The sequence below is a fragment of the Homalodisca vitripennis genome, chromosome 4 (genome assembly GCF_021130785.1).
Source record: "Homalodisca vitripennis isolate AUS2020 chromosome 4, UT_GWSS_2.1, whole genome shotgun sequence".
Classification (NCBI taxonomy): domain Eukaryota; kingdom Metazoa; phylum Arthropoda; class Insecta; order Hemiptera; family Cicadellidae; genus Homalodisca; species Homalodisca vitripennis.
Window position 1 is genome coordinate 45,738,051 of NC_060210.1, and position 24,070 is coordinate 45,762,120.

Genomic DNA, 24,070 nt, shown 5'->3' on the forward strand with positions numbered 1-24,070 from the left:
GAAATCTATACGGAGAAAGTAGCATTAATTAGATTGGTCATTACAGCACAGTACATATTTTTGTAAGTGCCTTTTGATCTTGCATCTCTTCTTATGAATAATTATGAAATAAATACAATTTCTATATGCAATAGTATCAATAACTTATTTAAATTAGATAGTTAATACTTTCTGATGCTACTTATTTATTGTGAATTGTATATAAAAAATTATTGCAAACATGCTGAATGAATACATACTTGTCAGATGGAAGAAAGAATGAGGATGGATATCTGTACCACTCCTTGCCCATGCAGATGTTAATATTTTGCTCTGGAGACAAACCTCCCTCCGCAGTCAATTTGTTTAGTTCAATGAACACATCCATAGGAGCTGAATACCCTACAACAAGTTGTGAACAGTAATCAGTACTTTTCAATTCTAACTGCTGTGTAAACAAGATAATAATGCATAATAGTCCAGAAGCTGAGAACAAGGTATGTCCAAAAAGTAACGGGAATTTTTATTTTTTGAAAAACATATCTTTTTGTTCGTTCAGATTAATGCTGTCATCTTCAAAATAGTTCTCATTATATATTATGCACTTGTGCTAGCACTTCTTACAATCCTTGAAACACTCCTCAAACTCAATCTCTGGGATACCTTTAGAACCTTTAGCTTTTTCAGCGATGCACTTTTAATGATATCTATGCTTGTTTTTGCACCCTCTCCCCTAAGAGCCTAACGGCTCTTTAAGGTCCTCTTAATTTTGGGAAATAAAAAAAGGTACCACCAATCCATTTCTGAAGAATATGGCAACTTCATATTCTTGAGTTTTTAGCCAAAAATTCATGAACTAGCAATGAAGTGTGAGCAAGTGTATTGTCATGGTGCAAAAAGCATGAACCGTTTTGTCACAAATCGGACGTTTTTATTTTGATTGCTTCACGCAAACCTTGTGGCAAGAAGTTATGATGCACTATGCCAGGCAACCTTTGAAGCTTGAAAGGCCACACAAAATTTTAATTTGAATTTGGAGGCCGCATAGTCAGGGATGAATCTAGATTCCTATTTTGAGGGGGTCATACTTGTGTCGTGATATTGCCTATCTCCAGGGACCTCCCCGGAAAATCTTTAAAATTTAATGCCTGAAAATCACACGTTGCTCTATTTTAGCACCAAAAACGAGAAATAATCTAGACAGTATGTAAAATTTGATTAACTTACTGCATTATTTCATAGTAGTATTTCAAACTCATCGGATTCTAAATTGAATTTCAGCTCGGCTATTCTTAATTCATTACAGTTCACTACTAGTTTTTTCCTGACAAGATTAAAAATAAATTGATTAAATCTTTTTAGCTAACAAAGCCATAGATTTAATCCTGGTAGAAAATTATTCTTTATGTTGATTATAATTATAACTTTTACTCAATTATATTGGGCCTTGCCTGACATTCATTTAAATAAATAAATTCAGTTAAATCTCATAAATTAAGTAAAAATTTATTTTAATACAATATTTGCTGAAGAAATGTCAAATCCATTAATTGAATTTTTAAAAGATAAATTAAATTTAACAATGTCAAATTATAACGACATAAGAACAATGAGATATGGAACAGCAATAGATGCTGTGTTTACAAGATAATTAGCAAGACTTTATTCCAGAACTTGTATTTGTTATTTCAGTTATTATAAACCCATAATTTCATTTTTAGAATATAATGACAATGAAAATGAAATAAATATTACGGAGATGCAAGATTGTAGTGAAAATGATACTGACCAAATTACAGAAACTAATACAAACGATAATAATGAAAATTTATAAATAATAATGACTTTAATATTTAGAAGTCAGTGATCATTGTAGTATATGAAATATAAAAAATATGTGTAAAATAAATAGAAATTTGTTCCATTTGTTATGTCAAAGGAATTAGTGTCTCATATTATTTTAAAATATTAAAAAAAACATATAATAATTAGCAAACATACTTTTCAAGATATGTATTCACAGCACCGTTATAAGAAGTAGTCACTTCTGTTTGTCAGTCCCATGATTGCCTTTCCATTTTTGGAAACTGTCGATGTTTTGAGTCCATGAGAACTCATAAAGATTACAACTTTAATCACAACATACATTTCATTTTCAAAATTTACTGCTTTAATACACAAATGTTCTTGTTATGTGTGTAATGCAATGGTAATGCATAAGAGAATTACGAGGGCTGTTTTTTTTTCAAGTTCCGTTTGTTTCTCCAAATAACCAGCGTAGTGGCGGGAGGCGGGGCTGCGTGTTGTGCAATTGCGCCGCTCCCCCACTACAACCAACGCCGTTGCCGGCTCCAATCCATCAGTCGTAGCCGAGCTACGGGCGAGTAAAGATGGCCGCTACGATCAATTCTCCCGCCAGTTGTGAGTTGCGAAGTGTGATTCGTTTCCTTCAAGCTGAAGGATGTAGTGCTGCTGAAATCCATCGCAGAATGAGTGTTGTGTATGGTGAACACTGTATGAGTGATAGCGCGATAAGAAAATGGTGTAGGCTATTTGCTGAAGGTCGAACAGACGTCCATGACGAAGGCGGTCAAGGACGCAAGTCGGTCGCTACTGCAAGTTTGGTTGAACGAGTTGACCAAGCGATCCGGGAGAAACGGAGGTTTACAATTGATGAACTTTCTACCGAATTTCCAGCCATTTCAAGGTCTTCCTTGTACAAGATTGTGACCACCGAGCTAGGGTACCGAAAATTGTGTGCCCGTTGGGTACCCAAAATGTTGAGTGAGGATCACAAAACGAAGCGAATGGCGTCAGCCCTAACTTTTCTGACGCGATATGACAACGAGAAAGACAGTTTTTTAAAGTCTATTGTTACTGGGGATGAAACTTGGGTCCTGTATGAAAATCCAGAAACCAAGGAACAATCAAAGCAATGGATGCACACTCACTCCCCTAGCAAGCCCAAAAAATTCAAGCAGACTTTGACCAAAAGGAAAACAATGGCTACAGTGTTTTGGGACCAAAAAGGTGTGCTTCTGGTTGAGTTCATGCAACAGGGAACAACGATAACAAAGGAATCATACTGTGAGACTCTACATCGCCTCCGGAGAGCAATACAAAACAAACGGAGAGGAATGCTGTCATCCGGCGTGGTCCTGATCCACGATAATGCACGACCGCATAGTGCCAATGTCACAAAACAACTTCTGCAAAAGTTCAAATGGGAAGTTTTCGACCATCCGCCGTATAGTCCTGACTTGGCGCCCAGTGACTATCACCTCTTTCGAGAAATGAAGGCGTGGTTAGGTGGACGACGCTTCGCTGACAACGAAGAGCTTCAAGCAACTGTAAGGGTCTACCTGAGCTCACTGGCGGCAGACTTCTTCGAGGAGGGTATAGGAAAGCTTGTCTCTCGCTACGACAAGTGCCTCAACATTTTTGGTGACTACGTAGAAAAATAAGTAAGAAATTACGAATCTTTTGGTAATAAAATCATCTTTTTATCTCAATGTGTTTATTATTTATGGCCTATCGGAACTTGAAAAAAAAACAGCCCTCGTATCTCTCTTTTCTTTCTGAACCAAAACAGCCACTCTTTTATTTTCCCAACCATCGAAGGAAAACCATCAGTGGCAATACCAGCCATGTTAGTCAGCCCAAGCTTGAATTTATTGAGCACTTTCATTATACCTTGATAATTATTCGCTCCTGTGTGGTTCCCTTCATTGTACCCTGTATGTAGGCTTAACAACTCCTGAGTTATATTGCAGCTGGTTTTAACTCCTCTAATAAAAATAACCAGTACTTTAATCTCGGGTGATTGAGTAAATTACAAATTCAGAAGTTATTTATAAGGGAGGTATCAATATGTTCAGCCATATCATCAATATGCTTCGAAATTGTAGAAGCAGAAATGTTAACTTTAGAAAACAGCTGTTTTGGGCTGGACACAAAATTTCAGCAGTGGATTCCATACATTCTTTGATGAATTCTGTAACAGTCGTAAACCTTTGTTTTATTCATATCAGAATCACCAGGGACATTTGTTAACTTTTTATCCTTTTATAATTTTTTTAAAAGAAATAATAATTGCTGAGTTCATAAAACATGTCTAACCTTAGCAGCTGGCAATGAAACAGTAAACAATGAATACAGCTGGAAATTGTATTATACTTCAGGAGCATGAATATCAACAAAATAAAATAAATCTTAACAACTGTACTCCCCATACCTGCGAAACTTAAAAATTCCTGTTAGGTTTTGAACACATCTTGTACAAAAGTACCAATGGAGAAATTTCCCCTAAGAAAGAGATAACCAACTATCAGACATATACATAATGTTGAATTGGCATCAGCAAACCATATATGGACCCTTACAGTGGCACACTTTGTCTTTGTTTGAAGGTTATTTTTGACGATGGAAGGATTGTGAAGGAAACAGGATTTTTCCGGATATTTGCCATCGTTCAGTGAAACATGAAATCAGTAACACTACGTTTCGAGATCTGCAATCTGATATCTTCTTCAGGTAAAGAACTAACCTAATACATAATTACAAACTAGGTTAAAATAAACAAATCTTACCAAAGCGTTGTGGCACGCCTAAGTCAGGAATCACAGCCTACATGTTGTTTGTCAACTTCACTAACTCTATAAACATGCACTTAATAAAAAACTATACAAAACACTAATCATTAAAACTGAACTACGGAATACAGGTCACAATACGTCTTCACTCGTCTACTAACCACCTACGACTGACCAGAGGGACTAGCCAATGGTAATCGTCACGGCTGGCTAAAACAAGATGACGGAAATAAAAGGGAAGGGGGACAGGATTGGGCCCTTTCGTTATTATTGGTTCATGCGAGATGAACTTCTTAAAACCATATTGTGACTCCGCATTGGTTTATTACAAATATCTGATCCGTTTGATACTTTTGGTTTTCTCTTTAGTTCATTTTTTAGAATTGGCAACCAAAGCGGCCTAATCTCGACTGATGGTTGACTGATTGGTTGGTCTGCCAATTTAATGTATGTTGCCTCAATTAATTTCCTTTTGAAGAAATGTGGTTCCCGATGTATTATGTTGGCTTCATCCCAATTCATATGATGGTCTTCGGACCAACAATGGTGTGCAATTTTTTACTTTTCTGTGAGACCCTTTCTACGTGTTTTCTTTGTGCTCTTTTATCCTTACGTTTAGTGGTCTTTTTGTCTGGCCTATGTATTCCCTATTGCAACTACATTTTATACTGTAAACACAGTTTTTGGAATCCTGTGTGCCATTTTTTGGTTTTGTTTTTACAAGACTTTGTCTAAGAGTGTTGTGTGTTTTAAACGCGGTTCTAATTTTGTACTTTCTACCTACTCTTCTAATTTTCTCCGATAATCCCGGCACATAAGGGATTGACATCAACACAAATTTATCACAATTCTGTTTTTCTGACTCAGGAATGATTCTTCTGGTTTGCTTGCACTTATTTATTACTAATTGAGGGTATCCATTGCTTCTGAGATCCGATTCAATTTTCTTAAATTCTTCTTTTAGTCCATCTTTATCTGAGCACAAGCTCTTTGCTCTATCAAACAACGAGTAGGCTACTCCTTCTTTGACAGATTTTTGATGGTTGGATTGATAATTTAAATATTTTCCTGTGTGTGTTATCTTTCGAAAAACAGTTGTCTTAAGGACATCCCTATCTCTTAATACAAACACATCCCAAAAAGGGAAGCTTGTTTTGGACTTCAACTTCCATTGTGAGGCGGATGGAAGGAGAAATACTATTAATGTGATTCAAAAAATTATTTAATTCAATGTCTCCATGAGAAAAAAATAACAAAGGTATCATCCACATACCTCCACCAAATCTTCGGTTTGAACTGAGCTGAAGCCAAAGCTTTTCGCTCAAATTCCTCCATAAAGATATTGGCGAAAATAGGAGACAGTGGAGAACCCATTGCCATCCCATAATCTTGACGGTAAATTTTACCCTCCAACTCAAAATAATTGCATTGAGTGCATAGTTCTAACAGTTTTATAATTACTGGCACGGGAAGTTTAGTTCTATCCTTTAATGTTTGGTCTTCTTTGAGACGTGATTTAATAATTCCGAGAGTTTCTGGAACTGGTACATTTGTAAATAGACTTTCGACATCAAAACTTACCAGTTTGTCAGTTTCAGTCAACTTTAGGAATTTTGACTTCTCTACAAAATCCCTGGAATTTTTTATTATTAAAGAGTCAGTTTTTCCTACCAATGGCGTTAAGATGTCCAAGAGGACTTTAGACAATTCCCTGCACGGTGAATCACAAGAACTAATGATGGGCCGGAGAGGGATGGTAGGTTTGTGGATTTTGGGAAGGCCATACATATGGGGGATTTTGGAGTGGTGAGGAGTTACTTACAGTTAATTTAGATCTAAATTTATCTGAAAAAAATTCTTTATGTTTTCTTAACCCTTTCGGTGCTGGGCATTTTTTCAGATTTTTTTCTAGAAGTGCTAAAATTTTTTATACGATTTATCCCAAAAGTGCTAGGGTAAAAATGGCAATTTTGCATGCTTTTACTTAAAAAATCATATTTTACTTATTATACAAGATAATAACTTGAAATTTGATTTGTTTTGTGTAATATAGTATTGCCTACCTAAAAAAAAATATTTAGCAAAAATTTAAAAATAATTATATACATGTATATATACATAAATCTTATGCTTATATATTTTTTCTGATTTTGAGCCTATAAAAAATACCAAAAATAAAAAATATTAATATCAAATGCATTGTTTCCTAAAAGTATATTTTATGATAAATAGGTCCTGAAAATTTCATATAAATTATATTATTTTTACAATAGTTATAAAAAAAATAAAATTTTATTACCTGAACGTTTTCAAGTCTGGTGGCTAAAGGAGTGGCTACTTGCTGTCTGGCACAAAACACACTGTCTTATAAAAACTAAATAGCACTAATTATTGTATATTTTAAAACATATTTACACTATGTACAGTTGGTTTTCATTTTTTTATTTGCAAACATGCTTTACAAGGCACTCTGCATGTACCCCAGCCCCACAACGCACACACACGGTTCGGGATCTTCGCACTTTTCCTTCTGGGTGGTTGGTTCCAGAGCAGCACTTGCAAACTTTTTCCTTCTTTTCAGGAAGTTTCCTCAGTCCAAAACCATTATGTGGGCCATCTCCCCCACCCACAGTGTTTGCAGGGACACATTTTGTTGCAAGATATTCGTTTGACAGATCTTCAATTACGTCCATCATGTAGTCAGCCCTTTCCATTCTTCCATGGGTAGTGTTCAATTTATACAATACGTATGAATTTAGTATCATACGGCCAATAACATTAAACAATACTTTTTTCACGTGTTTCATTGACCTCCGTTCATCCAAGTAGACATAGAGCATCTGATCTGTTGAATCAATACCTCCCATGCGTCTATTGTACTGATACTGGATTTTAGTTTTATTTTTTATCAAAACTCTGCCAGATCTTCTTATTGAGTAATTCACTCTTGTTGCATGGCAATCAGTAGATAAAAGAATAAACTGGGACAAGTTGTTGAATTTCTCTCTGTAGGCCATCATCAGCAGCGGCCCTTTCCGAACATATGTCTTCTGACCTACTGCATATTTCCCTTTGAGTTGTTTTGGAATGCCCACCCTGTCTTTCCTTATGGTACCAGTAAGCCAGGTTTGATTTTCATAGAGGGTTTTTGCTAGGGAAATGTATGTAAACAAATTATCTAAATATAGATGGTGGCCTTTGTTTAGACAGCCAGCCATTCGCACTAATGTTATAACGACATTAGAGGCCAAACCTGTTTCCACAATTCTTTGATTGTCCAAATTTCGATGTGCTCCTTTATAGGGATAAAACTGGACACAATATTTGGTAACAGAGTCACAAAGAACCCACAGCTTTATGCCCCACTTGTGGTGTTTTTTTTTTGGCAAGTATTGTGTCAAGGCAACGCGTTTTTTTGTACCCACCAGCGATTCATCTACAGACAATGCCTTGGAAGGGTAGTAATATTGTTTGAAAAGTCTGTTTGCATGGTCTATCAGAGGCTGGAATCTACTACAAGGGTCATACCCAGGTTCTCCTATTTCTGGCAAATTGCGCACATCCACAAAATGAAAAAATTTCAAAATTAGTTGAAAACGGTCTCTAAGCATCATTTTGGGAAAATATGGTGTGGATGAGCTAAATCGGGTGTTCCAGTAACTCTTGATGCTGGGTTTTTTTATGAGTCCCATATTGATAATCATTGCCAAAAAGGCTTTCATTTCTAAAACTGTGACATTCACCCACTTCTTCACATGACTGAAAGGGGACAAGTTGTGCTGCTCACTAACAATATAGTCTGAGGCATATTGATTTGTTGCACGAACAAATGTTTCAAGCAGAGTGGCTGTAAAAAACAAACTGAAATAGCTAATGGGCCTTGAGTTTTGTGGAGGGCAATGCTTGGGTCCACATATTTCAGAAAATTGAAATGGATGATTATAGGGCTCATCATTGCCTTCATCTACTTCATCCCAAGAGCTACAGTCATCCGCCGGTTCTTGTTGTGTAGGCCTATTTGAAGGAACATTGTCACCTCTACCTAGTCTAGTTCCCTTAGGCCCAATACCCCTAGGTCCTCTGTTTGGCCCTGTGCCTTTTGCCATGGTCCTAGGCCTAGTTGGTTGTGAAGGTTCATCAACCTCAGAATCAGAAGTATCAGTATCATGAGGGGCAAACCTAGTTGGAAATAAAGGTCTATCACCTGTAAGCAAGCCTGAGGATGTGCTAGGTTGAGGATCATCTAGGTTGTAAGAAGGATCCTCATCAGTGTCATCTACGATGGAATCATTAGATTCATCTGAGCTTTCGTCAGAACTAACACCACTAATGTTTTCATCACCACTTTCATCAAAGATGATGTTTAAACCGGCTTCCCTCGCGAAATTCACTATGGTATTTTCACTAACAGGCGAATTCCCACCTTTATTACTCATATTACCTTTAATTTACACTGGAATACACAATCAAACACAAGATAACCTGAGAATAACTACAGCAACTTGGTTATAAACAACGCTGTCAGTTGCCGTGAGCGGTTGCGTAATAGCGGAGCAGACGCCACTGCCTCCTATATTTCAAAACCACAAATAAGACAACTGTATTATATAAAACTTCAAAATGTATATTATACATAAAAAGGAAATTTCTTTAGCTTTTGTTTGATATATACTTGAATAAAAATATTACGCTAAACAGCGCTACGAAAGAAAAAAAAAAACGGAACAACGATATATTGTGTCTTAGCACTTTTCGGGAATAAGACGAGAAACGATATATCGTGCCTTAGCACTCTTCGGGAAATAGTCGATAAACGATATATCGTTCCATAGCACTGAAAGGGTTAAGGTGTTTGCTACTTTGCGTTCAAATGAATCAGTCGGGTCTTTATTTAAAACTGTATATTTGCCAGTATTTAAAGTTTCCGCAATCTTTTCTTTATACGCTACTGTGTCAAGTACAACAGTAGCGTTGCCTTTATCGGCTGGTAAGATTTTGACCGTGTTATCTTTCCCAAGGATCGACATGGCCTTTTTCTCCTTTATTGTCAAATTGTGTTTTGTGGGAGGAATTTTTCTGAGTAAAAGACTGGCCTCACAACAAAACCGATCACCCTGTTCCTCAGGTAACTGTGAAACAGCCGACTCGATTCCAGTTACGAAATCCAGTGCCTTTACCGATATTTGTGCCACAGAAAAGTTTAAACCCTTGGATAAGACTGATATTTCCGCTTCATTGAGGATTTTTGAAGAGAGGTTGATTACATTTTTATTATTTGCATCCGTATTCACGTTGCCATCTTTAGGCAAATCACATTTTTTGGGCCTAATTTTTTCCAGTTTGGAGATTTTCTTTTTCTTATCTGTATCAGAAACTTTTTTACATCTATTTTGGATGCTTTCGAGAATGTTGTTGAATTCTGTACCGATCAGTGTTTTTAATTCAGTTTTTTTACACTCAATACTATTTTGGAGGAGGCATCTTTCACGATGATGATATGCAATTATTTCTTTAAGTAAAGATTTAGAAGCAGAAGACAAAATTTTACTGGCTTTCCTACTATGAAAAGGAGTTTGATTCCTGACTTAGGCGTGCCACAACGCTTTGGTAAGATTTGTTTATTTTAACCTAGTTTGTAATTATGTATTAGGTTAGTTCTTTACCTGAAGAAGAGATCAGATTGCAGATCTCGAAACGTAGTGTTACTGATTTCTTGTTTCAATGAACGATGGCAAATGTCCGGAAAAATCCTGTTTCCTTCTCACTTTGTCTCTTTATCTACTTCACTGTTGGTGTTATATCCATTAATTGTGTCTGGTCGTCAGTTTTAAGTTTGACAGAATATAAAAAAAGGACTCTGAGAAAAAATTGTTTCAGATTTTTAACTCCAACAATATCCTTCCATTTTGATCTCCACTAAAACAAGCATACCTGATGGTTGCTTATTTTCTATTCACAATGTGTTCTGTAGTATGTAGAATTGAATTGGATTGTTAGTATGCAGCAACAGTTTTTAGTTATGTATCAAGGTTAAAATTCACCAGATGATAAAGAAATTCATCACCGGTTTAACCAGTTTTGTGATACAGGAAGTGTATTGAAAGGACATGGTCGGCCAAAAACAAGTGATGACAAAATAGAAGAAATCTGACAATGCATACTCCAATTGACAGTCCACGATTTTATTCATAAAACATTGGATACTTCATGTGAGAAATCGAATACCACTTTGACATCTGTCAAGCAACAAATTGAGGTATGAAAACAAAATTTATTATTTTCTCTTCAATTTGCTGTAAAAATTGTTTAGTAATCTTGAATAGTATTTAAGTAATGGCTATTAAGAATCCTATCATTCTTTTTGGGGGACCCTGTATACCAACATATTTTGAGTATGTGTTACACTCTGAACTAAATGAGTATAAGAAAGTTAACAAAGAATAGAGCCAATGCTTTACCTTTGTAAAGAGCCAGAGTTCTGGAGAGACCGAGAAGGGAGGTGATGGCAAGAGCAGGGAGCAGCAGGAACATGGTGTGGTTGAGGTAATGGATACCAGACTTGACCACTAGTCGGAACCACAGCTTCTGTACGCAGTCAATGGTAACACCACCACAGAGACAGATCAGTGGGTACACTGGAAACAGGAACCTCTCCTCCTGGTATCATGAAATTAAAAAATTATGTAAGATACATTCAGTATGATAAAAACATAAATCTAGACGAATTAATTAATTCTGAATAATCACATGCTGTAACCACTTGGTTGTGAGGCAGATGATAGATCAGTGAAGAAAAGTGCTATAAACCACATAACTAAGTGGCACTTTTTGTACTTGTATGTGTAGGTCAGATATTAATATAAATAATTACCAAACAATATTAGTCAAATTTTACATTGTTTACATTTGTACACAACCAGAATACGTTCTTAGATAATCTGTGAGTTGAGTTGAATATCAATTCATGCCACGAGGAACTAAAATCAATCCAAAAACATACTATATGCAACCCTAAAAAAACTGCCAAGTGATACAAAACATAAGATGAGGCAAGCAAATGAAGAAAATTGTACTCCTCCACAATAACAATTGCCCCTCTAAGAAAATCTTGTCTCATGTGATCATTATCTTTTTCGTCACTTGAAGCATCACCTTGGCGGAAAGCATATAAGTGATAATGAAAAAATTATATCAACCATAAACTATTGACTATCGGAGCAGGCAGAAATTTCTATAAAGAAGGAATTCAAAATGTAGTATTAAGATATGAAAAGTGCTTGGATAAACAATACAACTATATGGAAAAATAAAGAAATGTATGTAGAACATAGAAATAAATTTGTTATTTAAAAGTATTGTTTGGGTTTTATAAGTAAAAATGACTGTTATTTAACCTTCCCTCGTACCTTACCTGACCTCAGTGTTCTTATTCATGCTGCTTTTAGCATAGAGCTAGAGGGAAACTGATTCATATTTTTTTAACTCTTTATTGTGTTAGTTTATAAAAATCTAATCTTTCAAGTCACCCTTTAATATACAGAACAAGAAACTAATGGATTTAATGTAATTTTTTAGATCATAGTATAGATTTTCAAATAGATAACATTCAGTTATGTTTGTAAAACTAAAACTAGCTATAATTTCAACATTTTACAAATAAAATGGTTTTGTGTGTGTGTGTGTGTGTGTGTGTGTGTGTGTGTGTGTGTGTGTGTGACTTGTTTCTATACCTTGTGGGGTTGCAAACAGAAGACCAAGAGCCAAAGATAGAGAGGAGCCAGTGACAGCCAATAAGGTAGAAACTGGGCTGTATGAAGTTTCACAGGCACCAGCAATTTTACTGCCACCTTAAACAAACCATATATTTAATATAATTATAATATAATTGAAAGCTGAGAAACATGGTGATGGAAGTGGAACATAATAATGCAACTGAATTGAGTCTACTACCTTGTAAAAATGCATATACTAAGCAGTTATTAATGTTACAATGATTCATATCTATAGTGAATTGCTAATATTTCCATTAATATTTTCCAACCTTGCATTTGTTCAATAAATAGCATATATCTGCGGCTTCATCCACAATTTCTATGCAACTCAATCGATTTCTTGTCATTTCTCGTGATTAAATCATCAAACCTTAGTTGCACGTAGAAGTAACTTGAACTTATTTATGGACATAAAAGCAGAAAAAAATACCTAGTTCATCCTTAGACCAAAAATCATGTAAATTTAGATTACATGCTTTTAAAACTTCTGCATATACAAAACACCAAACATAGCTTTGATGTCTACTGATGTAGTGTTTACATTCTCATTGTCTCCCAAACATCTCTTTATGTGCTTCTATTCATATATTTGTATTTTCAACAATTAATTTTCAAAAATAATCTATAAAAAGTATCCCCCATACATTAGTAGGTGTTTTGGCTTGCTTTGTGTCATTTGCAACATGCCCAACTCTCATTCGAAAAATGTTTCTATCTCATGCTCTTTCTTGAAGTGTTGGATGAAGATTACAGAGCATTATAATATCTATGCTAATAAAAACAAGTATTCCATTAGCACAAGTCACAACATACATTTCTTATCCGTCAATTAGGAGAAAATTTTCGAGGTTGTCTGTGTCATCTAATACGTATTGTAGCAATTCTTCTACTACACTTTCTTCATGCTCTACTCCAAGATTAAATTTATTCATCAACATTTTCAAAATATGTCCTTAGAATAATAAAAAATCTACTATAACCTCTCCTCATATCTACTAGAATAATAGGACAATTTTTAGTTATTGATCTTGATAATTTATTCAAATCAAATCAAATCAATCTTTATTCACATATACATTGAGTACAGTGTTGCGTCATAACAATAATAATAAGAGTAGTTTCAGTTCTATAGGCTCATTCAGTCCTGAAACTCCTGTATAGTGTATATGGATCGGTCTAAGTAAGAGCCAGTCTGAGAGTGCTTTCTTGAACTGTTTATCCTGTAGTTTCTGTAGGTCTTTTGGTAGCCGGTTAAAGAAGGCAGCACCTCCATAAGAAGGCTTCTTTTCATACAAGCTGAGTCGATGTGTCTGTGTCGGGTGTTGTAGTTTTGTTGATCCACCATTCTGGCTTGGTCTGATCTTAAAGCATATTCATCCATTCATCAAATCATTATGACTAACAGAGAGTTTACTTTTCAAAAATCATTGATAAAGAAAGCCTCTGGATTGTTTCATTGAAAAATAAATAATTAATTACTCACCTTAATTTGCCTTCTAATTTTGGGGGATCATATAAGAAGATTTACGGTAAACCACATTCTTTATTAACCATTTTGATATCACAAGATAAGTGGTTGTTGTTTGTTACTATTTTTGCTTTTAATATTAATGTAGATTATAAAAATTGAATTGGGAAACTTTTAGTAAGTAAATAATTAGTGTACCTATCAAATTTCAGTTTGCAGACTTCACAGTTGTGAATGAAGCATTAATAATGGTTTTGTACTAAAAAATTAAATGCAAATATTTATTCAACAAAATATTATAGACAATAATGATTACAAATAAATATATAATCAAATAATGAACTTAATAAAAAGAAAGGCTTTTGGTTACACACTTTAACGTATTATAAATGATGTTAATTTTCTAAAAAACATCCATTTGCTAAAGTTCTAACCTACCAAAGCTAATGGTGTGAACAATGCAGCTATGAAGATGATGTTGAAGTTGAGGAAACCATTGATGAAGTAGAAGTACCACGGCTCTGTGCCGTATAGGTCAGGTCCGTGTGAAGTAAATACATTGTACATGACAATGTTGAGAGGAGCAACCACCAATCGGCCATAGTATAGCGAGTCAATGCGAGCCATGGGCAGTAGGATGGCGACACAAGCTATCAAGCTCCACTGAATAAACAACCACCAATCTTTCCTTCGAAACAGTAGGTCTACTGCTATGGGAACACTGGAACAGAATATTATTTAACATCAAAATTTTAAATCAAGCAATCACGTCTCAAATGTTTAAGGTGGGTTAACGTATATAAACCCAGTTAAATGTAACATAATTACCATTATATACAGTCTATGAATTTATATCAATTAAATACAATGACAAGTAATTTAAAATTTACACATACACATACATAACAGATGATGAAGTTAATATTATGGTACTAATATCATAGGGAGAGGAAAGGATCAGAATACAGATAAAAGAGATGCTCTGATAGTTAAATAAAATTTCTTGAATTGAATTAATTTTTAAATTTCAGTTTCTTTATTATAAACATAAATTTAGATACCTATAAAATAGAAACAGACAACTATAATGATTCTGCTTATACAATATAATAAGTTGCCAAGCAGAACTTTGGTCGACCTCAGGCTGCAACAGAGGGCACTGCAGAATTAGTATCCTGATTCAGGTGAATACCTCCACATGATCTCTGATTAGATGCCATGATTATTTTCCTTTGACAAACCTTCAGGAATGTTAAACCTTCAAGGGAGGCTTGGTGGAAAAGAAAGAAACCTCTTCCACCAGCGGAGCTGGATTGATTTACAGACGGCTGTAAAAAAGAAGTTACACAGGCGCCGAAATTGTGGGAGTGAGACCATGTAGGGAGCTGGTGGTCCCTATGGGTCCTTATCCCATAGTCTTTCAGGCAGAAGTTACAGCCATTATGGAATGTGCTTGTAAGAATTTTCCTCTACAATATAGGCGTGACAATTAGGATTTTCACAGATAGTCAGACAGCATTGAAGGCGTTGAACTCTTGTGTGTTCAACTCCAAACTTGTCTGAGATTGCTATCAAGCAGTTTTTTTCCCTTGAAGAATCAACAATGTGACTGTTGGGTTCCTGGTCATGAAGGGATCTCTGAGAACAAAAGTTGCCCTGGCCACCTTGGGCTCAGCGTCCAACATAACGGGATCTCAACCATTCTGTGGTATTTCTAAGTGTGAATCCTTTGGTTGCCTCCAAATGGGTTCACGCTTACCATGAGAGAAGGTGGAAGCTGCATCTGGGTCTGAGAATAAGCAGAATGGCCCTACATTCAACTTCTCCCAAGGTGGCGTCTGACCTTCTCTCTTTAAGTAGATCGGTGTCTTCTCTGGTTGTGGGTCTAATTACGGGACATGGTCATTTCAGTCGGCATTCCTCAGGAGGATCCACTCTGCATAATGTGTGACAAACAGTAGGGAACTGCTGAACACCTGCTTTTTGATTCTCCTGCAATAGCAAGGGAGTGCTACATCATCTTTGGTGGTACGGACAAGGGTGGTGAATTTCCCTAGGAGGACCTGGTTGTTTTCAACAGTTTGTAGTACTGCTGAAATCGTAGGCTGGTAGAACTCATGGTATACTTTCAGGGTGCCAAAAGACCTTTAGTAAAAGTAACCAAAAAATGGCAAATAACGGCCAGCTGGCTGATTCACAATGTCTATGACTGTACGCTGAATAACAAGTACACTGGGAGTAGATGGGTTAATTACAATTTTATAAAGTTTTATAATTATAAACAAATAAACCATCTTAACTTTATTATTACAAAAAATAATATTTCACATTAATTATTGGTTTTCATTGTTAACTCATGCCCTTACAAATTTGATTCAATCTATACAGTGTCTTAACCTGCATTTACCTGTACAGAATTTAAATGCTTAATGCTCATTAAACACAGTCCTAACGTACTCTACACAGGTTGTTTCAAAACTCTAACTACAGATTTTAGGTTATTGTTCCTTGGACCAAGAGGAGCCAAAAACCAAATACAACGGATAGTCAATCTCAAGTTTCTTAATGATAAGTCAAAGCTCAACAATGGAACAAATAACTGCTAACAAATTATTTTGAATGTGTTAACCCATTGCGGATCAACGACGTGAGGGTGACGCGGAGCGAGGCGTGGACCAAAAGCACAATGACGTGACCCTCACGCGGATGACGTGGTACGGATGACTCATTTGTTTTGAACGCTTATCGCTGTTATAAGCCTCAGAGATATTTATAGTCTGTTTTCCTGGACTGGCTTCCTATCTTATCTCTGGTACTCGTCCAGAAATACTCCCCTCGTTATCGGACAATAACGTTATTATTTGCGACAAATAGTTTGTCTAAGGCGTACAGTCGTGGCGTTCGATTTTCCTTTGTCTCGTGTGCGTGTACGTAAATAAAATGGGTGACAATTTACGATCATCTGAATTAGATAGACTATTATTAGAAATTGGAAGTGATGAAAGTGATATCGATAGTGTTATTGAGGATGGAGACGGTTCTATCACGCGTATTTGTTCACGTTTTCATAATTACGCGGATACTAATGTTGACAGTGACGAGCGGGCTATCACACTAAAATCCACTACTAAGACAAAGACAGTCTCAATACAGTGTAAATATTAGATTAGTTGTTTCTTGAAGTGACAGTATTATTACAACATTTTTTATTGTGTAAAACATTTGATCCGTCCTACATCAAGCAGCTACAACACGCAAAAACGTTAGTAAAAATGTTACGTACCTGTATTTTTACATTTATTTTAGTATAATATACTTGTTTAATATGATCTGTATAATGTTTATATAACATAAATAACAACATAAACAAACAAAACATGTATAATTAGCAAGCACGCTAAGCAGGCAGGTAGGCGTGCAACCACTGCGGGTGCTGCGTTGTAATACGGATTAATTCGTACTCTAAGGCCCGCGCGCGCGCCGTTTTCACGATCCGCAATGGGTTAATCCTTAAAATGCGGCATACAGATGTGTCCATACCATAATCCTTAAAATGCGGCATACAGATGTGTCCATACCATCAGAATTGTAGTAAACACAGCACACAGGTGCTGTGCTCTCCAGGTTAAGTGTTAGAGAGGGTGTCTTAGCCCTAACTTCGCCTGGTAAAATAAGACATTCTTTACTTTACTTTTTTTCACACAGGAATATCCTTATTGTCTTTTTTTAGTTTATTGTGTACATTATAATTCACAAAAATACAAGAATATGTAGGAATTCGTAAGTGTATTGATGTTGCGTGAAAAATCAATAAAAATTTAGTACTATTCTTTTATTGACATTGTAACTTACTATGCGAGGCACGCCATGTGGATATAACCATACAGCACGCACACGTATACAATGTATCTAGGTGTTAGACTGATAGAGCATTGAAAAAAAGTTGTTGCCTGTTATTTCTTCTTCCGAGGACCAGAAAATAATTTTAACTTTGGCAAAAACTGTTTTAATCTATAAATGCAAGGTAATTGAACTGAGGTCAAATTTTCTTCAGCGCTTTAAGGGTTAATTTATTTATACTGTAATATTGTTGGACTGTTACATTGTGAGGGTGAACGTGAGATTGGACAGAATTTGGTAAACTAAAAGGGATAGACCATTGGTTACATTTAGTGTTTGGCTCCTCTTAGTCCTAGGAAAGACTTACTTCAGTTTTTAGTGAGTTTTCAAACATCCTGTATATTAAAAAACAGTTACTCACTACAGTTAAACATATTACTCATCATACATAATCTCTGCAAGCAAAGATTTTGTATGTTTTAATCAGAAAGTTTTTGACTGCAGAAGAAGTGTTTATTAAAATAAAGAAATCCTTTTATAATTTTGATAGCAACAAATACATAAACTCCCTTACAAAAGAGGAAACTATGTTTCTTACTCACTTTCTCAATTCTTGCACTCAGTGTAATACGTTGAACACTAAAACATTTTTAATAAAAATGTTTCAAATAAATTCATCTGTACCTTTTGCCTTTCAGAGCAAATTATACTATCAATACTGGAAGATCAACCATACTTAATATCTTTGGCCTGGCTTTTTTTACAAAAAAGATGTAGCACATCATCTGAACTGAAATATATTATAATAAAAGCAATTGAGGCAACAATAATAAATGTCATTACTCACCCAATGAGAACCGCAAATGGCCAACTGAGAAACGCAGAGAGAGCAGTAGCAAAAACAGCCAACTCATACTTTCGTTGGTACCAAGCACCCAAGGATAGCAAAGTCATGTACCTGAGGACAGCAAATAGCAATGGTACATTAATCATTAAATTAATCAAGAACAAAACTGAAATAATATTTTGTAATGCTAATGTTCAAAAAGTGGTATTAACCATTTACTAATATTATATTATCTTCTGTTCAGATGTACAAGACATATAAAAATTTACATCAATTTAAAAAAACTACATGATGTAAATATGTAAATAAATTAATGGTATATTTTAATACCTCACTAAGAGTAGATTATTTATAAAATTTATAAATAATTAGGTAATTTAATTAGGTATTGTGTAGTTAGACTCTTCTGTGTCTACTCAACCTGTTAGGTGGTATAATTTTTGTGGTATAATGTTAGGTTGGTATAATAGTCGATGGGATACAGTATATCAACTTTAAACATAGCTAAAACCATTGTTTCATGTCACAATGCAATAATTCATAAACCTTTAAGTAACTTTGACCTTGGCCTTACAATGTTGATTTTTCAAAGTCTTAATAAGTACACCCTTGGAAGCGCTATTGATTGTTAAACAGAATATAATTAAGTTCTAAGAATGGACATAAAAGGATCTTTTTATTCTATAAAGAAGTAATTTAGCAAAAGCTGATGCATTATTCTCTCATTACAATGTTGCTGATCAAACTGATACTTATTTCATTCTAAAATAGTTATACAATGTTCCAAATGCATAATAAAGGGACACTAAAATCTATAAGATGTTACTTAATGTAAACTTTCTATTCAAAAAAGGTGAACTAATTAACATATGAACTGACCGTCAACATTATGAAAATGCTAGATATGGTAAATAACAATAATATAGTAAATGATAAGATATAAATTAGAATAAACCGTCATAAAGAAAACAGCAGATATTAAATTGTTTAATGGTTTTATAACTAATCAGCTGATACTAAGTTGACTACTGGATGTTACAACCAATCAGCTGATTGTTTAGTGGATTGAGAATAACTGTCTGAGCAACATGTGTGTTTAAAACCAAGAACTGGCAACTAAATTACCCCTATTGGCAGGCCAATTTTTCACGTTTTACAAAAATTGTCAGAAGTACTAAAAGGCATTATTATAAATAATTTGTTCATATATGTCTATATGTTTTACCATCCATATTTGTATAAGTGAACATTTCATTGTCTTTTTTGTTTTAGACTATTTGAATGTTTTAAATATTTTTTATTTTATGGGGGAGGCCATACCTACAGAAGTGGTATATATTTGCTAAATCATAATAATTATAAAATCTACAAAGTATTCGTACATTTCTCTAGTTTCAGGAAATATATAGTTTGATGGGTTTATTTCATAAATTTTTATTCTTATATTGATAAAACTTTCAATAGAGAATTTTTATAAATACTGGCATTACCCTGGTAACATGTTATATTGTAACAATAGTATTATTTATATGTATGAAAAAGTATTATTACAATATTATGTGACAGGAAAATACTTTGCAAAACATGTTATACTACTTGACTAAACAATAACACCAAATAACATAACATACTTGCAACAAAAACATAGTACTTTGATATTATCCAGATGCCACTATTTTTTAATAGTTTATCTTACGAACAATAGACTTTATTTTACTTACTGTGAAAAATACATGTCATTATGGCGATCAGTTTGTGTTTCCTACTACCCAAAAACAATGTTGGCGTGAAGGAGGCCACTCTATCCTTATTGACTACTTAAGTACGCAATAAAAGTGGATTTTGATTAAGTTATCATAAATATTTTACTAGCAGTTTGAAAGTTAAAGATAACCTTTGTGAGCGCACATGTGATTTGAGCTTGAATTTGGGAACTATCATTAAAGGATATTTTTCTTTTTATGTCAGAAGTGCAGGGTGGCACAGTGCCACCAAAGCCCGCACTGATAGCCAGAGGAATTTCCAATCAGTACTTTCCTGGCCATCAGAGCAGGCTTCGAAGCAATGACAAGAATGAAAATGAAATACGATATTCTTCTTCTCTTCAACTTGCATCAAAGACACCAAAGTACCTTACTTCACACTAATCGATGCATTGATTTATCCCCTATCGAAGGTGTCATTACTTTCGTCAAAAAGCATTATAGTTACTATACAGGGTGTACATAAAGTCCTGCACGGGTATAATATTTTCTGAACGATAACAGATAAAGAAACAAGATTTGGTACATCAATACTACACCTAAAAATCTACTTTTTGAAGGAACTATCAGTTTTCTGTAATATCATGGGGACGTCCCGCAAGGAGTCAGAAGGAAATCTTAAATAGGAGCATAGGTCACTATGGACATCATTTTAAAGGGCTTATCTAGCAGAGTTTAATGCCGCAAACCGCACTCAAAAAGATTGATCCAGTACAAAATGGCGGCTGTTCAAAGATTTTACTTGGTTACATTTTATTAGTAGCCATAACCCCAGTAAAGCAAAACTGCAACCAAACGAATACTGCAGCTAACTACTACATTATGCTTGTCAGTTGTACAGAAGTGAATTATGACATTAGTTATCCTCAAGGGTTACAGATTTGGTCCTAATATATTGATAACGGGGAAAACCTGATAACAGTAACAATTAGAAATCTCTTATCTTTGGGTCGCAGTTAGGACTTTCCTATTAGCCAGTCTATTCATAGTAGGCTATTCTAGTTTTCTTGTTTTAGTAGTGCTGTCCATCCATTTTATCAGTGCGCTTTAGTACAAAAGAGTTTGTCGTATTGCTTGTAGTTCTCAACTACACTATGTCGCTTGACGAACGTGAACGTATAACACTTCTTATGATGGTTGGGGAAATAACAGACGATCATACGAGGAAGCATGCCATTTATTTAATGACTACTTTCACGAGAGGCAGCCAATTTCTAGAACAACTGTAGGGAGAACTGTTCAACACTTTATGAAAACAGGAAGTGTTTTCCGATCGTCATAGTTCGCTGAGATTTCTAATTGTTACTGTTATCAGGTTTTCCCCGTTATCAATATATTAGGACCAAATTTGTAACCCTTGAGGATAACTAATGTCATAATTCACTTCTGTACAACTGACAAGCATAATGTAGTAGTTAGCTGCAGTATTCGTTTGGTTGCAGTTTTGCTTTACTGGGGTTATGGCTACTAATAAAATGTAACCAAGTAAAATCTTTGAACAGCCGCCATTTTGTACTGGATCAATCTTTTTGAGTGCGGTTTGCGGCATTAAACTCTGCTAGATAAGCCCTTTAAAATGATGTCCATATTGACCTATGCTCCTATTTAAGATTTCCTTCTGACTCCTTGCGGGACGTCCCCATGATATTACAGAAAACTGATAGTTCCTTCAAAAAGTAGATTTTTAGGTGTAGTATTGATGTACCAAATCTTGTTTCTTTATCTGTTATCGTTCAGAAAATATTATACCCGTGCAGGACTTTATGTACACCCTGTATAAAGTGGCCTTTACATGGTAGACTGTCACTGCAGCAAAGTTCACTAGTTATTGAGAGTAATAGTTTGTCGCTGCAGCGATGATCACCAGTACTTGGGTTAACTCTTTCAGTAGTAACTTTTAAAACATCTAAAAAGACCCACAAAGATTCTTCCTTAATTTGTTCATTAACTTTTATTATTATATTGGTACTTTATATTGCGTTTGTTGAGAAATTATGATATTTTGTGATAAAAGTCATTCTCCCACTTTTTGATAGAAAACAAAATTTTAAGCCTGTATTTTGGTAGTGACAAATGTGTATACCTTGTCCTAAAATATACAGCTATAATTTAGGAAGACAATACAAATCAAGAAACATATTTATGGTAGCCGTGATACAACCAAACTAACAGTGGTAATCTTAGTGTTTAGCGAGAGTTAGCTGGTTCTGTCCAGTAGCACTACTCATTACTCACGATTTTGACTCTTAGTGGATGCGATTAGAACTACAAAAATCTTCTTCTAAAAATCGCCAGAGGTTCACTAAAAAAAAATAAGAAGGCCGCAACATATATGTTCACACTGATTTAAAATAAATACGAATACACAACAGTGACGTTGTTACTGTGGGTGGCTTAAAGAGCAGTGAGGTGACTGTTGAGTCGTTTCTGTTCCAAGGATTAATAATATGCTGTATTAAACTAAAAAATAGGGCAGAGCCCTATAGTTAGATGTATTTCAAATCCTCAAGAGGCAACTCCAAAGAGTGTAATACTGTTTAATTAATACCACACACACACACACACACACACACACACACACATATATATATATATATATATATATATATATATATATATAAAATATATATATATATATATATAAAATAATAGTTTTAGATGCCAAAAATTGCCATAAAAAATAAAAAAATTCTAACAATATTAATTAATAACACCATAAAAGCTATGGTGGCAAGAGGTGATGCAATGTGAATTTTGAGATTACTTTTCAAGTTCACCTTCCTCTTAGTGCAACTTCTGGAATCAGACGCTTTTGCAAACCAATCAACATTTTTTTTCTTCCCACCATAGCTTTGTTATGTGTAGAAAACTCGGTTGATCCACTGTGCTTAGAGATCATCTCTAAAACAATGTAGTGTACTCAATTGTGCACCTGATGAGGCTATGAGAATACATCGTCACTTAGATTACACTATAATGTGTAGTTAAGGTGTCTAGGAACGATGTAAGTGGTTTATTTTGAGCTTTTTTGTCGCTAACACTATCTTTTCATACAAACATGATTCTAGATTCCAGGAGACAAGTCTGTGAAAGCGTCAGATTCCAGATACTGCAGTAAGAAGAAAGGAATAGGAGCTAAACTTAAAATTCACAAATAATACCAACTGTGCAAAAGGGAATTGTGAGCTTTTTGATACTATATCCAAGACTATAGTTTGTAAAAATGACTAAATATGAACATAAAAATATGTAATGGACAATACATCAAGATAGGATTAATAGAAGATATCCATAAAAACATTGATAATGTTTTCTTTGTTTTCCTTGTACAAGTATAGAGATAAATTAAATTACAGAAATTATTTGTAATTACATAAATGTAATAAATTTAGCCTGTAAGTTATCAGAAATAGTCTCTTATATACTGCTTCTGAACAAACATTTAAAAATCCCTAAATAAATACAAAATTGTTTTAATGGTTATAGAGTGATAATACAAAAAATAAGATTATAATCTTTATAAATATGCTATTTTGCATATATTTTAATATGAATCAATAATTGTATATTTAAACAGTAATAAGTAAAATCTAAAGTAACACCTTACACAACATATTATTTGACTAGGTAAAGCCATTACACTATATGACCAACTATGGATAGGGAGAATAGATTGGTGAGGGAATGGGACAGAAATGGTCATAAATAAATAATTAATATCAGGTTTTGTATGTCTGAAAAATCTCAGAGCTATTCTTAAAAAACGTAACATAAAATAACATAACTAAATTATTCACAATTTCCAACAA

General features: G+C 34.6%; 1 protein-coding gene across 2 annotated transcripts in view; it reads right to left on the reverse strand.

The window, feature by feature from the left end:
• Nucleotides 1-24,070, reverse strand: part of LOC124359269 (alpha-1,2-mannosyltransferase ALG9) — a 42,966-nt gene that overhangs the window by 6,541 nt on the left and 12,355 nt on the right. For both annotated transcript variants that reach the window (XM_046811884.1, XM_046811885.1), the window contains exons 5-9: nt 18,499-18,609; nt 14,250-14,532; nt 12,302-12,418; nt 11,030-11,228; nt 240-381 (exon numbers count right to left, since the gene is read on the reverse strand). In XM_046811884.1, coding sequence (XP_046667840.1) covers nt 240-381; nt 11,030-11,228; nt 12,302-12,418; nt 14,250-14,532; nt 18,499-18,609 — 852 coding nt within the window. The remainder of the gene's footprint in view (nt 1-239; nt 382-11,029; nt 11,229-12,301; nt 12,419-14,249; nt 14,533-18,498; nt 18,610-24,070) is intronic.